The 14,275-nt window shown below is 42.7% G+C and overlaps 1 protein-coding gene across 3 annotated transcripts in view; it reads left to right on the top strand.

Annotated features, from left to right (window-relative positions):
* Nucleotides 1–14,275, top strand: part of BMX (BMX non-receptor tyrosine kinase) — a 48,597-nt gene that overhangs the window by 4,061 nt on the left and 30,261 nt on the right. For 2 of the 3 annotated variants that reach the window (XM_032880141.1, XM_032880139.1), the window contains exons 2-6: nucleotides 1,565–1,711; nucleotides 2,277–2,381; nucleotides 3,961–4,042; nucleotides 8,912–9,031; nucleotides 12,003–12,067. In XM_032880141.1, coding sequence (XP_032736032.1) covers nucleotides 1,565–1,711; nucleotides 2,277–2,381; nucleotides 3,961–4,042; nucleotides 8,912–9,031; nucleotides 12,003–12,067 — 519 coding nt within the window. Of the gene's footprint in view, nucleotides 1–514; nucleotides 607–1,564; nucleotides 1,712–2,276; nucleotides 2,382–3,960; nucleotides 4,043–8,911; nucleotides 9,032–12,002; nucleotides 12,068–14,275 lie in introns of those variants that run through there. The other variant, XM_032880140.1, reaches the window with a different exon arrangement.

Below are 14,275 nucleotides of genomic sequence, written 5' to 3'. Positions count from 1 at the left end.
CCCACTGTGCTCAAAAGAAACTCATTCTGTTTTCCCAAAGGAATTAGACTCCCCTTCCCCGATAAAACACTATTCAAAATAAAAAGTAACCAATGGATAAGATTTGTAACAGAGAAGATTTCCATTACTTGTGCCTTTAAATCAAAAGATGCCCTTGGAGAACATTTGAGGGATTCATAGATAACCACGTCATCTGTATAAATAATGAACATAGGCTGATTTTCTTGATTCCCATTTCTAGAGTGGTGTGATCTATGTTAGGAGAGCAGCTGGCTGGACCTGACCATGGTTTATTCGTTGTGTCTCCTTTCCCTCCCACTTCCCTGTCATAGTGGGCCCATTATGCTCGGGGCCATGGAGAAGTGGCCTTTAGTGATTGGACAGGTTCATTTGGCAAACCCTCCCTCCATCGCACAGAGCAATACCTATGTGGGTGCTTCCTGATGGAGAGTGATAAATAGGATGCAAATATTTTCTCTGTAATGCATGATCCTGGCATAGCCAGAGGGAATATGAGTGCCTCAGAGCAGCAAGGTTTTGCTTAGAGCTCGGGAGTTGGAAACTAAGGACCCACAAGCGCAGCCCAGCTGATCGATCAAATGCAAGGTGAGTAAAGTTAATGACATTCAGATTATCAGTAAACAAAGAAAGATAGAAATTATTGAACATCTCACTGTTGGTACACGTGTGATTCCACAAAGCAAAGAACAGAAGAAAGTTTATCTCTTGTGGCCTACTACTTAACATTACTTTTTTTTTTTTTAACGTTCCTTTTCATTAGCAGACCTGATTTCGGACGGATGGTTGAAGGAACAGTCTTAGTAGAACCAGAAAACTTATGGATTTTTTTTCTAGAAATACCTTAAGCTTTAATGCTTTCCATGGCTTTGGAAGAAAAAGCAAGAATGTTTTTAGTTTGTAAGGTACCAATTTTGTTTAGTTCTTTGAGATCAATTTTGATGGCATTTTTAAATGTTTTGTTCTCAGAAATATTGAAAAGTAGACCCATCTCCTTTATGTTAAAGATCTGATCGTGATCGGGAACTGTGGGTATTGCTTACAATGATATAAGAGTCTCCCAGGGGTCTGGATGATCTTGTCAAACAGCCAGCCACAGTAATAGAGAGAAATTTGTTGATCAGTCACTTCGGATAATGGTGAGCTGCCTGGAGTTCAAATATTTCAAAGTTTGATCATATTCAGTTTGATTCAACAAATCCCTACAGAATCCTTAAGGAATAAGCAGAATTTTGATAAGGTGTTCCGGAAAGGAGCTCAAAGATGGTGAATTTATGATCCAGAGTGGGAGGTGAGTAAAACAGATAAAACGTTGCAAATAAATCAACATATTTATAAAAGCCAGGGCCAAGGCAGTAGGAATGAAGTTATGTGTTTTTAAGAGTCTGCTGAGTTAAAATTTCTTCTCTAATCCTAAACCTAATTTGAAAAAATTATATTATTTATATTATTCCTGAATGAGAAGCAGTTGACTAAACATTCTGAAGGTTAAAAAGAGAATGTAGCGAGGTGAAAACATTCATTTTCTTTATTTTATTTTACTTAGGACGACAATATGGATACAAAATCCATTCTAGAAGAACTTCTTCTCAAAAGGTCACAGCAAAAAAAGAAAATGTCGCCAAGTAATTACAAAGAGAGGCTTTTTGTTCTAACCAAAACAAATCTCTCCTACTATGAATATGACAAAATGGTGAGACCCTGCTTATTCCATTGTTTTTCTACTATTTATTTTTCTTGAGTGTCCACAAAGGGCTTAATTTTAATGAAACAATGTCAGGTTTCTTAGCTCAAGCAGTAAAGATCAACTTGCCTTCGCTTATCACATTGTCTTTTCTTAACCAAGACCTGATTAGTTCAAGATAAAGGGTTTTAAAATATTGGCTAACTTTACTAAGGCAAATTGTAACTTTAGAACACTGGTCCTCAACTTGAAATTTTTAAAGATGCCTTCTGGAGTTAAATGTTGATTTTCCATAGATTAAACACACCACAGGTGATGGAAATAAGTTTCAAGGTTATTAAACAAAATTAAGTGCTGCTTCTAGCCTTGCTTTGGGGGGAGTATATGGGTTTGTGCCCACACTCGGAAACATCCTGTTGCCATTGGATTTTGACTCTGATGGAATAATTGGAAGAATTCTCGGTTACCCGTCCCATCTCTCAATCTCCCTCCCAGGATAACCTTCACTTTATGCTTTTCTTTGTGTCCCGCTGTGTATCACATGAGGCATCTTATATTTTGGTTTTTAATTCAGAAAAGAGGCAGCAGAAAAGGATCAATTGAGATTAAGAAAATCAGGTGTGTGGAGAAAGTAAATCTTGAGGAGCAGACCCCCGCGGAGAGACAATACCCCTTTCAGGTAAGGGGAGGAACAACGTTCTATTACAAATTCCACATATTGGCAATAACGAAAGATGTTGCAAAATGACAAGGACGATGACCAGACTTGGAACATCCCCAGATGGTAGTTGTGCACTTTGCTGAAATTTGATCTACCGATCTGCTTTCCCTAGAGGGAGAGAAAGAAAGGGGAGCAAGTAAGCCACAGTGGCATGACTTGCCTTGGGGTCCCACAGTCTTTCATATGAAAGGTTGCTGAGCATTTCCAAGGGGCTCCAAGGTACCAGGCACACCAGAAGGAATCAAACGCCATCCTCATCCCCAAGGCATTTGCAGATCGTTATAATGCAGTGGGGGTGTGAAGGTGAGTTGAGATGAAGGGATGCCGAGGAGCCTTGGTTCCTCGGGGAAAGGAAAGCTTCACACCTCACTCTCCTATTGGAAGAAAGCAGGGGGGGTTTCTTGGAAGATGCTTCAAATTCATATCACAGAAGCATGGGAGGCTCAAAAGACCACAGGCTTCGGAGGCACCCAGAGCTCCTAACCTCACAGTTTGTACTGCTGGTACCATAGGCAACGCACTCAACTCTCTATCCAAGTCTGTTTCTTCATTCGCCAAGTGGGCATAGTCATCCATATTTCACTGAGCCGAGACAGGGTTAGATCTGAAATTGTCTAGGAAAGAGCCCAGAAATTAGCAGATATTTCATAAAGGGTCTGTACCATCTACCCACAAAAACTGAATGAATGAACTAGATAGAGAAGGATGTGGGGAAGACATTAAAATGTTCTGACGTTTAAATAAGCATCTTAAAGAACAGGCGATGATTTCTGCTGGCAATTCCTGGCAATTCATTCCAAGAGAATGAAGTAACAGGGAGACCTCTTTTTACTCAATAAAAGCATGAACTATATAATGCTCAGAATATATGCAAATTGCCAACGATGGCTTGGCAGAAGTAAAAGACATTTCCTCCCTGAAGGTATTTTTTTTATTTTTTTTATTTTTTATTTATTTTTTTCTTAAGATTTTATTTATTTATTTGACAGACAGAGATCACAAGTAGGCAGAGAGGCAGGCACAGAGAGAGAGGAGGAAGCAGGCTCCCTGCTGAGCAGAGAGCCCGATGTGGGGCTCAGTCCCAGGACTCTGGGATCATGACCTGAGCTGAAGGCAGAGGCTTTAACCCACTGAGCCACCCAGGCGCCCCTCCCTGACGGTATTTTTAAGGATAGAGCAGTAAAATATTTTCCAATGGGCTGTGAAGAGAGTCAGGCACTGAGTCGGTAGACCATTCCTAAGACCGCTATAATATCTAACATTTTAGACTTCTGTAATCCTCCACGGTCCTCAACGTTCCCTGATGTCAGACGCATCATTGCTGTGATTTTCCCAAGTGTAGAAGTGTCTGGGATAAAACAAATTGAGGGGTGGAGGATAAAAAAATAACTAGATTTTTTTTCATCTAATTTCAGAGTGAATGCATATTTTATAAGCAAACTCAACTTTTCTTTGGGATACCAGAAAATTTGCAGTTGCCCTGGAATGAACCATGGAGGCAATTGTATCTAAATGCCCCCAATCTTTCCTTTTCCAGATTGTCTATAAAGATGGGCTTCTCTATGTCTATGCATCAAACGAAGAGAGCAGAAGTCAGTGGCTGAAAGCGTTACAAAAAGGTAATTTTTAAAAGTCATAAAAGGGAGTTCTCCGTGGAGTTCTGATGAGGCTTGGTGGAGGAGAGATAGGGCAGTGAAAGGACCCACAGCCAGGAGAGAACCTGCTGATTTTCCCACGAACCTCGGAGAAACTGCCAGGCTCATTTTGCATTCTCATTGTTTTGCGGACCGAGCCTGTGGCTCGGGTTCCCTTTCCTCCCCGCAGGCAGCTCGGCAGGCAGCTCAGAGGAAACCAGACCTCCTGCTCCCCACCCACGGGGCTGCCCTTTCCCCGGGGCAAAGTCTACCTTCTCTGAGGCTGTGTGGCTACCGTACTTTGGCTGTTCACAGAAAGTCCTATAGAAGTACTACGGACGTACCATCTGCCAACTGCTATGCCAAGTACTTCGTAAAGCATTTCCTCGAGTAATCTTCTTGATGACTCCATGGAACATCATCGTACTCTCCCTTTTCCAGACAAGTGAACTTAAAGAGACATGGCCAGGGTCACATACATAATAATGGAGAACCCCCAATTCGACTACCCCAACCCAGCTTTTTAACTGGTACAGTATCAATGCTAGGCAAAACTGGGGGATTCATTTTTTTTAAAGATTTTATTTACTTATTTGACAGAGAGGGAGAGAGCGAACACAAACGGAGGAGTGGGAGAGGGAGAAGCAGGCTTCCTGCTGAGCAAGGAGCCCACACAGGGCTCCATCCCAGGACCCTGGGTTCATGATCTGAGCCGAAGGCAGACGCTTAATGACTGAACCACCCAGGTGCCCCAGAACTAGGGGATTTAATGGAGCTTTTGCTCAGGGATTCTCAGGCTGCTTTGGTGATAGGCTGCGGTAGAAGAGAGGACGTTTTTGGCTATTTGGCGCTATGATGTTTCTCCCAGTGATATTCTTTTTCTTTTTAAGATTTCATTTATTTATTTGACAGACAGAGATTACAAGTAGGCAGAGAGAGAGAAGGAAGCAGGTTCCCTGCTGAGCAGAGAGCCTGATGTGGGGCTCGATCCCAGGACCCTGAGACGGTGACCTGAGCTGAAGGCAGAGGCTTTAACCTAACACTGAGCCACCCAGGCGCCCCTCCCGGTGATATTCTTGTCTGGCAGACAGGTGATAGTGTGAGGACAGCATATAACCCGAATGCATGACTCTACTGGTGGAATTTCAGATATCGAGCCCCGAGACCGGGTGAGGTTTTGTTTTCTTTGAGTCTCAGGTTAGGGTTCTTTCTCAGTTTTTCTTCACACATAGAGCTTCGTTTTCACTCTCCTTGAAAGGGTTTAGCAACCTCTCCTGTAGGATAGTCCAGTGGTCCAGGGAGGTCCAGAAGCCTCCCTCTCCCTGCTCCCAGCTTGCTGAACTGAGAAGGGCATCCGTCTTAGCGACAGACACATCCTCCACGCCCAGCTTTGCTGTGTCCCCTAATGAAACCATCTCGAGTCTCTAGATCTCAGGTTCCCAACCCTATGAAATGGGAGGTCACGTCGCTTTTTTTCCTCAAGGGATCATGAGCCACAAATGAATAAAACTCACATATATACTGAAGGGTCCAACACACAAACGTGAGTCCCGGTGGCTAGAGTGGGGCCTCCTAGATGAGCCCTAAGATGCTGCTCTGGGGGGACTTCCCGGGAGCGGTTGGGGCGTCGACCCGCCCAGTGTGCAGCTGTGAGGCAGGCCTCAGGGTCTTTCTGCAACCATGTGTGGCAAGCCGGTTTGGGCGGCCCTGGAGAGCTCAGGTAAAGGCAAATGGAGCATAAAGGAGAGTGGAGAGAGAGAAGCAAAAGGGAATCTCTTAACCCCTGGTAAAACTTCAGAAAGACCTTATCATGAGGGCTGCTGCGTGCAGAAGAAGCCGTGTGTATCCGTTAACAATGCTTGGGGACGCAGGTAAAAAGACACCAAGCAGCTGTTGGAACAAAGGCACGTCTGTTCCTCTCACACCGTTCACAAGTCCGGAGGTAAACGGTCCCGGGCTGGGGCAGCAGCTCGGGCAACTCAGTAGGGACCCAGGCTCCCGCTAGTTTTCTGCTCTGCTACCCTCAGAGGCTCTTGGGAAGGCTCTGAGCTTTTCCAGAAGCGTCCCCTGCAAACTCCTGCAGGTGTTTACTGGCTAGATCTGTGTCTCGTGGCCATCTCCATATGTAAGGGGGCCTGGAAGACAGTATCTGGTTTTCCAGCCTTTCTGCTGGACGAGAGCGGGAGAGGAGGTGGGTGAGATGGGCTTGAAGGAAACAAGCGAAGAGGATGGCATTAGCCGTCCGGCCGGCCAACCAACCCGCCTCCCCAGGAAAACAAAGAAGTTTCCTCACAGAAATCCTCTCCCCTGTGAAGTCTTTTTGTCTGCTAGTTAGCTTGGGCATTATAAACTCAGGTGGCATCGGAGACAAGGCATTTTGCAGAAGGTGACCTATACCCAGGAGGTTTGGGCTGACTGAGTGGGGATTGGGGCGTGTCAGCCACCGTGGTTCTGAATTCAGCTGAGCAGATGCGGAAAAAGCGTGTCCTTCTTTCCAAAGATGAAAACCGAAGGGGATGCTACAGGGAAGCTGGCATCTGGTCATTAGATTATAATAGAAGAATCTTGGGGCTGAGTCTCAGATATGCTGCTTACTAGAGGTTTATGAACTTGAGCAAGTTAGACCACCTCTCTGCACCTCGGGTCCTCTTATTGTCATGATTAAATGGCTGGAGTGTCGCCATGTGGACTTCTGGACTTGATTGGAAAAGAAATAGTTATCCAGGAAACAAAATCGATGTAGTAGGAAATAACAGGAATCCTGGCATGCGGGAAGCAGGAGCTTGGAGAGCTGGAAGGCAAGTCTCGTGCCCAAGGAATAGCAATGACCATTTGGTCAATGGTCAATGGTGGTCAATGACCACCAGTTCCTAGTCAGAAACTAGCGTTTTATAATTTTAACTCCTTTGGCTTTTTGGGACTTCTGCAATAATTTCCCTTTAGTTCCCATTAATATTTAGTGAAGGTTTTTTTTTTTTTTAATACCAGTGCTTTCAGCTAGGCTGAGCTGAGCTAACCTAAGGGAACGATAACACTGAAAGCCCACTGTTTGTTGAACACGTGCTCTGAGCCAAACACAGAGCTGGCTGCTTTACATACATTATGGTTTGGAAATGATCCGATGACCCAGTAAAGCACTTAGTATTCCAAACACTTCCTTGAATCGGGGTTGGAAAGGAGGAACAGAACTCTCCTGGGATTAAAATAAGGAAGGTTTAAAATGAATATAAAATCAAGAGGGAAAGAATTGAAGTCACACATAGAATCAGCCCTCCCCTCCCCACCTAGAGACTCTCCTTGAACTGTTCTCTACTAAGATCTTGTAGGTTGGGGCACCTGGGCGGCTCAGTGGGTTAAGCCTCTGCCCTCGGCTCAGGTCATGATCTCGGAGTCCTGGGGTCTAGCCCCATATCGGGCTCTCTGCTCGGCAGGGAGCCTGCTTCCTTCTCTTTCTCTGCCTGCCTCTCTGCCTACTTGTGATCTCTGTCTGTCAAATAAATAAATAAAATTAAAAAAAAAAAGATCTTGTAGGTTTCTCTGCTGTGTTTTGAGAGATGCTCATTTGGTGTAGAAACAGTATTCTACTACAGTATTAGAACTTCATTTCTTTGGGGACACCTGGGTAGCACAGTTGGTTGAGTGTCTGACTCTTGGTTTTGGCTCAGGTCGTGGTCTCAGAGTCATGGGATCGAGCTCTATATCAGGCTCCGTACTTGGCAGAGTCTGCTTGTGATTCTCTCTCCCTCTCCCTCTGCCCCACCCATGCCCTGCCTCTCTAAAGTACCTGAATAAATCTTTAAAAAATAACAGCATATTTGAAAAAAAAAATTTCATTTCTTTAGATTAAACATTGCCCTGTTCTCATTATTTTTTAAAATATGCACCTATTCCTAGAAAAGTAGCCACACAAACGCTCCATTCCCTAGTGTAAACAAGTCAAAGTCACAAGAGACAAAGCAGAGGTGAGGGACAGTTCCAGATCAAGAGAAACCATTGTGATTCTGGATTGGATCCCCAATCAGAAACAGTGAATGATTATAAAGGGTATATTACTGGAACAGTTGGGAAAATTTTGACTATAAAATATTCAACAGTAGTGTTGTATCAGTGTCAAAGTTCTTGAATTTGATAACTGTATCATGGTTATGTAACAGACTGTCCCTACTAACAGAAGTTAAATGCTGATATATTTATCGGTGATGTTATTTAGGTCATGATATCCGCAACTTACTTTCAAATGGTTAACAAAATGTAGTAATAATTTCAAAAATTTTAATAGTAATAGTATGTATGTACAGAGAGAAAGAGAAAAGCAAATATGGTAAATAGTTAAAAATTGGTGAGTCTGGGTGAAGGGTAACCAACATTCATTGTACTGTCCTTGAAACTCATCTGTGCCTTTAAAATATTTCAAAATGAGGAGCCGAGGGAAGCACATGTTCATTAGAACCTTCTCTTCTTGCTGAGATCTAGGCCTATCCTTCAGCCCCTTGAACCCCATGTGCCCTAACCCACTTGTTTCCTTTACAGATGTATTTCTAAAACCCTAGATCACCAAGTTAATCTGCATATACACTTTCTAGTGTTGTTGTTGGGTTTTTTTTTTTTTTTGTAAGACTGATAGAAATTCTCATGTGTTGTTCTCATTCTATACCTGGGTAGACTTTTAAGCAAATTTTTGGCTTATGAACTTCGGAGTGAAAGACTTATATCCTTGGGGAGCTGTTTGCTCTTACCCTGGTTGCTGGCAAAATAAGGTTTTCATTGTTCTGTGATAACAGCCCTTACTGAATGTGTTTCTTCTCTTGGGCCAACATTTGCTCATGCTGTATTTTCTTCCTGCCTGTTCCCCAGAGATAAGGGGCAACCCTCACTTGCTGATCAAGTACCATAGTGGGTTCTTCGTGGACGGAAAGTTCCTGTGCTGCCAACAGAGTTGCAAAGCGGCCCCAGGATGTACCCTCTGGGAAGCATGTAAGGTGACCCCCCCCAGTGGGTGGGACCCTGGGAGGACGGGGCCCCGTGAGGCAAACCTGCCAAATTCCAGAACAGCTCACCAGCTTGGGAAAACAAGATGTGCCACATTGGTTGACATCATGTAAACCCAGCCTCAAAAAATGCTATTGGGCAGATGAAGTCTATTCCAGGGTCAACTGAGTCATGTTCATTGAAATGATAACAATATTAACATTTGCTGTTCTTTCATTTCATGAGAAATTTTTTTTTAGTTGGAATCATGAATCGAGCAAGGAGCTGTTTATTTCCTCCCATAATTCTTTCTGGTTTAAGATAAACTCCCAGTGGGTAGAATATGGTAAACATATCACCATGGTTCATAGCCTAAAATAATAAACTAAAAAAACCAATGTTCTTTTTAACAATACGTCAAGGGATAAAATTTAAGTAACACTTTGAATCACTATAAATACCAAACTGATGGACGATCAAGTTTTAAAAGACATTTTTAAAGGGCTTACAATTCTGGGCATGTTTACTGATTTCACAATAACACCACGGAAGGCAGTGAAGGATCTGCTTTAAGGGCAATCAGATTCTACCCAGAGTTATATTCCTAAGAAAATCTGCCTGAGATTTTATCTGGGAACAGAAAGTGGCTTTAAAGGGCTAAGGGAGGGAAGGAATTATGTCGTTTTCTGCTTATGCCCTATAGGGTCCCATCCCATCTCTAGGATATTTACATGAGGTGGTCTTTTTTTCTTTTTTAAGATTTTAAAAAAGATTTTATTTATTTTATTATTTAAATATTGTTTATTATTATATAAGCTTTATATAGTTCATGCTTTTATTGAGTAAAAAGAGGTCTCCCTATTACTTCATTCCCTTGGGTCATGTCCCTCCCCAAGGAATTCCCAGCAGAAATCATCTTCTGTTCTTTAAGATGCTTATTTAAATGTCAGGAGAGGGAAAAGGACAAGCAGATTCCACACTGAACGTGGAGCCCAAGATGGGGCTCGATCCCACGATCTTGAAACCCTTCGATCAGGACCTGAGCTGAAACTAGGAGTCAGACACAACTGACTGAGCCACCCAGGTGTCCCATGAGGCAGTCTTATAAATTTTAGAAGTTTATCACTGTGTAACAACAGTAAGTTGTGAATAAATTAAAAAGGAGAAGTTATTCTGGTAACAGTTTTACCAGCTTGAACAAAATATACTTGGATCACAACTTTAATGAACTGAATAAGGTCAGTGGTATGATACCTCTTTATGAATTACAAAAGACACAAGGACATGAGCTATTATTCAGATTTACTCCAGTATAGTATTGATACCTGACAGTCTCATTAATGGTATTACTAGTAATTTGACAACAAAAATCAATGAATAAATGTTCATGGTGTTTTCTATCTTAATTAGACTACATAACAAATATTTATTAATCTTAAATATATCACATTGCCCTTTATATTTAGGAATTATTGTGATTTGATGAACTATACAGAAATTACTGTATATGGATTCCTCCCTCCACTTAAGGGGCTGAGGAATAATGTTTCCTTACAGCATTAATTCTTTCTCCCAATTATTCTGTCAGTGATCTGGTACCATTACCCAGCAGGCCAGATTCTAGCTCTGACCCTAACTCCCTGGGAAGAAGCAGGAGAAAAGGCCAGAGAGAGCACTTCCTTGGGATTTTCATCCTAGGCTCAGTCTGGATGGCATCTGCCATATGTTCTGGGTGCGACAGGCTCTTTGCCAGCCTCTGAGGAAAACTACAGAATTTGGAGCTGCCGTGGGCCCGTGAGCAGCTATGATACCGTTTAGCTAGCCGAGTATAACTTACTCCTCTGCTGGGTTACAGGGTGGCCCAAGGGTACATTACTAGGAAGGAAATAGTTGCGAGTTCTTGCTTCCTTCGGTCTCCAAAACGCCCTGGACCATTCCTTTTCCAGGGTATGTGCGCGGCCTACAAGTAAATTTACCATACCCCCCAGTTCATTGGGAACAGTCTCATTCTGCAGCTGGTGACTGGGCATAATTATTAAAAGCGTACCTTTCCCTGTAAGAAATGTTCTGGGCTGGTTAGTAAATTATATGGCCGCTCTAATTATAAGGCACCTAATGGCTTTACACCCATAGCCTGGGCATCTATCTACACATGGAAGCAGAAAGAGAAACCAGCAACTGTCATAAGAAATGGAAAAAAAGAGAGGGTGGTTGGGTTATGGACATTGAGGAAGGTATGTGCTATGGTGATTGCTGTGAAGTGTGTAAACCTGGCAATTCACAGACCTGTACCCCTGGGGCTAATAATACATTATATGTTAATAAAAAATTAAAAATTTTAAAAAAATGGAAAAAAGTCGGAGACAGGTTTGTTCACTTATAAATCAGCTACCTGGGGATACGTGGGCGGCTCAGTCAGTTAAGCGTCTGCCTTAGGCTCAGGTCATGACCCTGGAGTCCCGGGATCCAGCCCCGGGTTGGACTCTTTGCTCATCAAGGAGTCTGCTTCTCTCTCTGACCACCCCCGCCACTTCTTGTGCACTCTCCCTCTCTCTCTCTCAAATAAATAAATAAAATCTTAAAAAAAATAAATCAACTACTTATAAGCATCTTGTATGAGTCAAAGAGGAATTAGACATGGATTCTTGACACCTGGCGTCATAGGTACTACCCAACGAGATTAGATACCTGCATTTCAAACACAAGGTGGAAATGTGGTATAAATTAATAGTTTACAGGATTTAGAGGAACTTGAATGTTTTTATCCATTTGGGGAGGATATTGATAACCAAAGGGGGAGCAGTGGTGTTTGAGTTGGGTGTTACGCAGGAAAACAACAAAATCACTCCAAGTGCTGTGTCTAAATTCAAGTCATCTGAAGCATTGATCACATAAGCTAGTTCATCCTTTTGATTCCTAACATCTGCTTTGTTTTGTTTAAAAGTTCCTTCTGATATTATTTTATTTTGCTTTTCAGATGCTGATCTGCACGTTACAACCCATGAAGAGAAACACAGAGTTCCCATCTTCCCAGACAGAGTGGTAAGTTAATATTAAAAAATTTTTGCATAGTCAGGACATATTAAATAAATCACGAGTTGCCAGATTCAAGACTAGAAAATATGGCCTGCACTGGGACTGCTGAGCAAAGAGAGGACAGAGGTGAGCTATCACGGATAGCAATGGCAGCATTGAATGCCAAGTTCAAATAGTGAATCCTTTTACCATTTTATATTGTTGTACTTAATAACTGGGCCTTTTCTAACCTGTAAGCACATAAATAGTCACCAAAAAATGGGTGCATGTGGGAGACGTCCTTATGATGGCATCACACAGGACAGGCAGGTGTTATTAGCTGTCATTCCTCCCCCAGCAGCTGCATGGCCAAGACTGCCTCATGTAGGTATCCTGATGAAGGATGGGACTTCACAGGGCACAAGCAGAAAATAACCTAATTCCTTCCCTCCGTTATCCCTTCAAAGCCACTTGGTGGGCTTTCTTCTCTGTCCCTGAACGGAATCCTAGGGAGATTCCATAGTTTTCCAGCTGCTCTTAGATGAAACAAAATGCCCCAATTACTAGTAGTCACGAGAAGAACCTCTAAATTGTCTATCCAATGTTATAAACATACACCTCCAAACGTCATTCCAAGTTATAGCTTCTCCCCTTCACATAGCTCAGGTGTGCATCAGCTAGCTGGCTGCCTGCTTTGGGGAGAGAGCCATGGAGAAGCTGAGATTTCTGATTCTTTCATGGTTGGGACCCAGGAAGAGGGGGTCTAATGAACAGTCATTTGCGGCAGATTGCATCATGATTTTGGCAGGGGTGGCTTCTGGGTGAGACAGTTTTCTAATGCTGACTCTAGCTTATGGGAAACTTTGTGGGTTCCCCATGAGAGTGCAGATCCAAATGGAGTTTTATGAAGGGGTGGTTGTCTTGACCCTTAGCTCTTGAGTTTCTAGTCTTCACATTTCTGCTGGGTTAATTCACTCATCTTGGGCAGAGTTCCTTTCAAGATGGCTCCCAGAACCCTCTCCCAAGGGTGGAGTTGGCCTACAGTACAACAGACAAAACTGACTGCTCTGGTTGGTACAACTGTATGTGACTCACTCTTGCAATACAGGCTGCTGCTCTGTTTTTGCTCTGCTTTCAGGTGTGTAGCCATAACCTCCTCCTTTTAGGCTTCCGAGGCAGAGGTCAGCCTCCTCAAATGCCAGGGGATACATAAAATGGCCTCCCGGTGATGCTCTAGAAGCTCTTCCAGAAGTAAAGGAGTGTCTCTACCCATCCATTAGCTCTATGGTGTCTTGGGTACTTATTTTCAGCTGCACACAATCTCACACACACACACACACACACACACACACCTCTTTCTAAGTAAAAGCCACATAATCTTTATGAAACAACATGAAGAACAAAAGGAAATCCATTAGAGGAGGTTAAATTGTATCTCCTAAATTTCATGTTCACCCAGAACCTCAGAATGTGAACTTATTTGGAAACAGGTTTTTGCAGATGTAATTAATTAAGGACTAAGGTGAGATCATACTTGCTAAGGATGTATCCTTATAAGAAGAGGAGAGGACACAGGGAGATACACAGAGAAGAAGGCCATTTAAAGACCTAGGCAGATCAGAAAACAAATAATCCAGTTAAGAAATGGGCAGATGACATGAATAGACGCTTTTTTGAAGAAGATATCCAGATGGCCAACAGACACATGAAAAGATGTTCAACATCACTCGTCATCAGGGAAAGACAAATCAAAACCACCATTAGATATCACCTCACATCTGTCAGAATGGCTAAATTTAACAACACAAGAAACAACAGGGGTTGGCAAAGATGCAGAGGAAGAGTAACCCTCCTACACTGTTAGGGGGAATGCAAGCTGGTGCAGCTACTCTGGAAAATAGGATGGAGGTTCCCCAGAAAGTTGAAAATAGAAGTACTCTGTGACCCAGCAATCGCACTACTAGGTATTTACCCAAAGGATACAGAAATACTGATTCAAAGGGATACATTCACCCCGACGTTTATAACAGCATTACCAACAATATCCAAACTACGGAGAGAGCCAAAATGTCCCTCACTGATGAATGGATAAAGAAGAGGTGGTATATCTATACAATGGAATATTATTCAGCCAACAAAAAGAATGAAATTTTGCCATTCACGGTGATGTGGATGGAGCTAGAGAGTATAAAGCTAAGGAAAATAAGTCAGAGAAAGACAAATACCATATGGTCT

This window comes from Lontra canadensis, unplaced genomic scaffold, assembly GCF_010015895.1.
Source record: "Lontra canadensis isolate GAN:19392208 unplaced genomic scaffold, GSC_riverotter_1.0 scaffold68, whole genome shotgun sequence".
Lineage (NCBI taxonomy): Eukaryota > Metazoa > Chordata > Mammalia > Carnivora > Mustelidae > Lontra > Lontra canadensis.
This window is presented reverse-complemented; position numbering and strand designations above follow the sequence as displayed.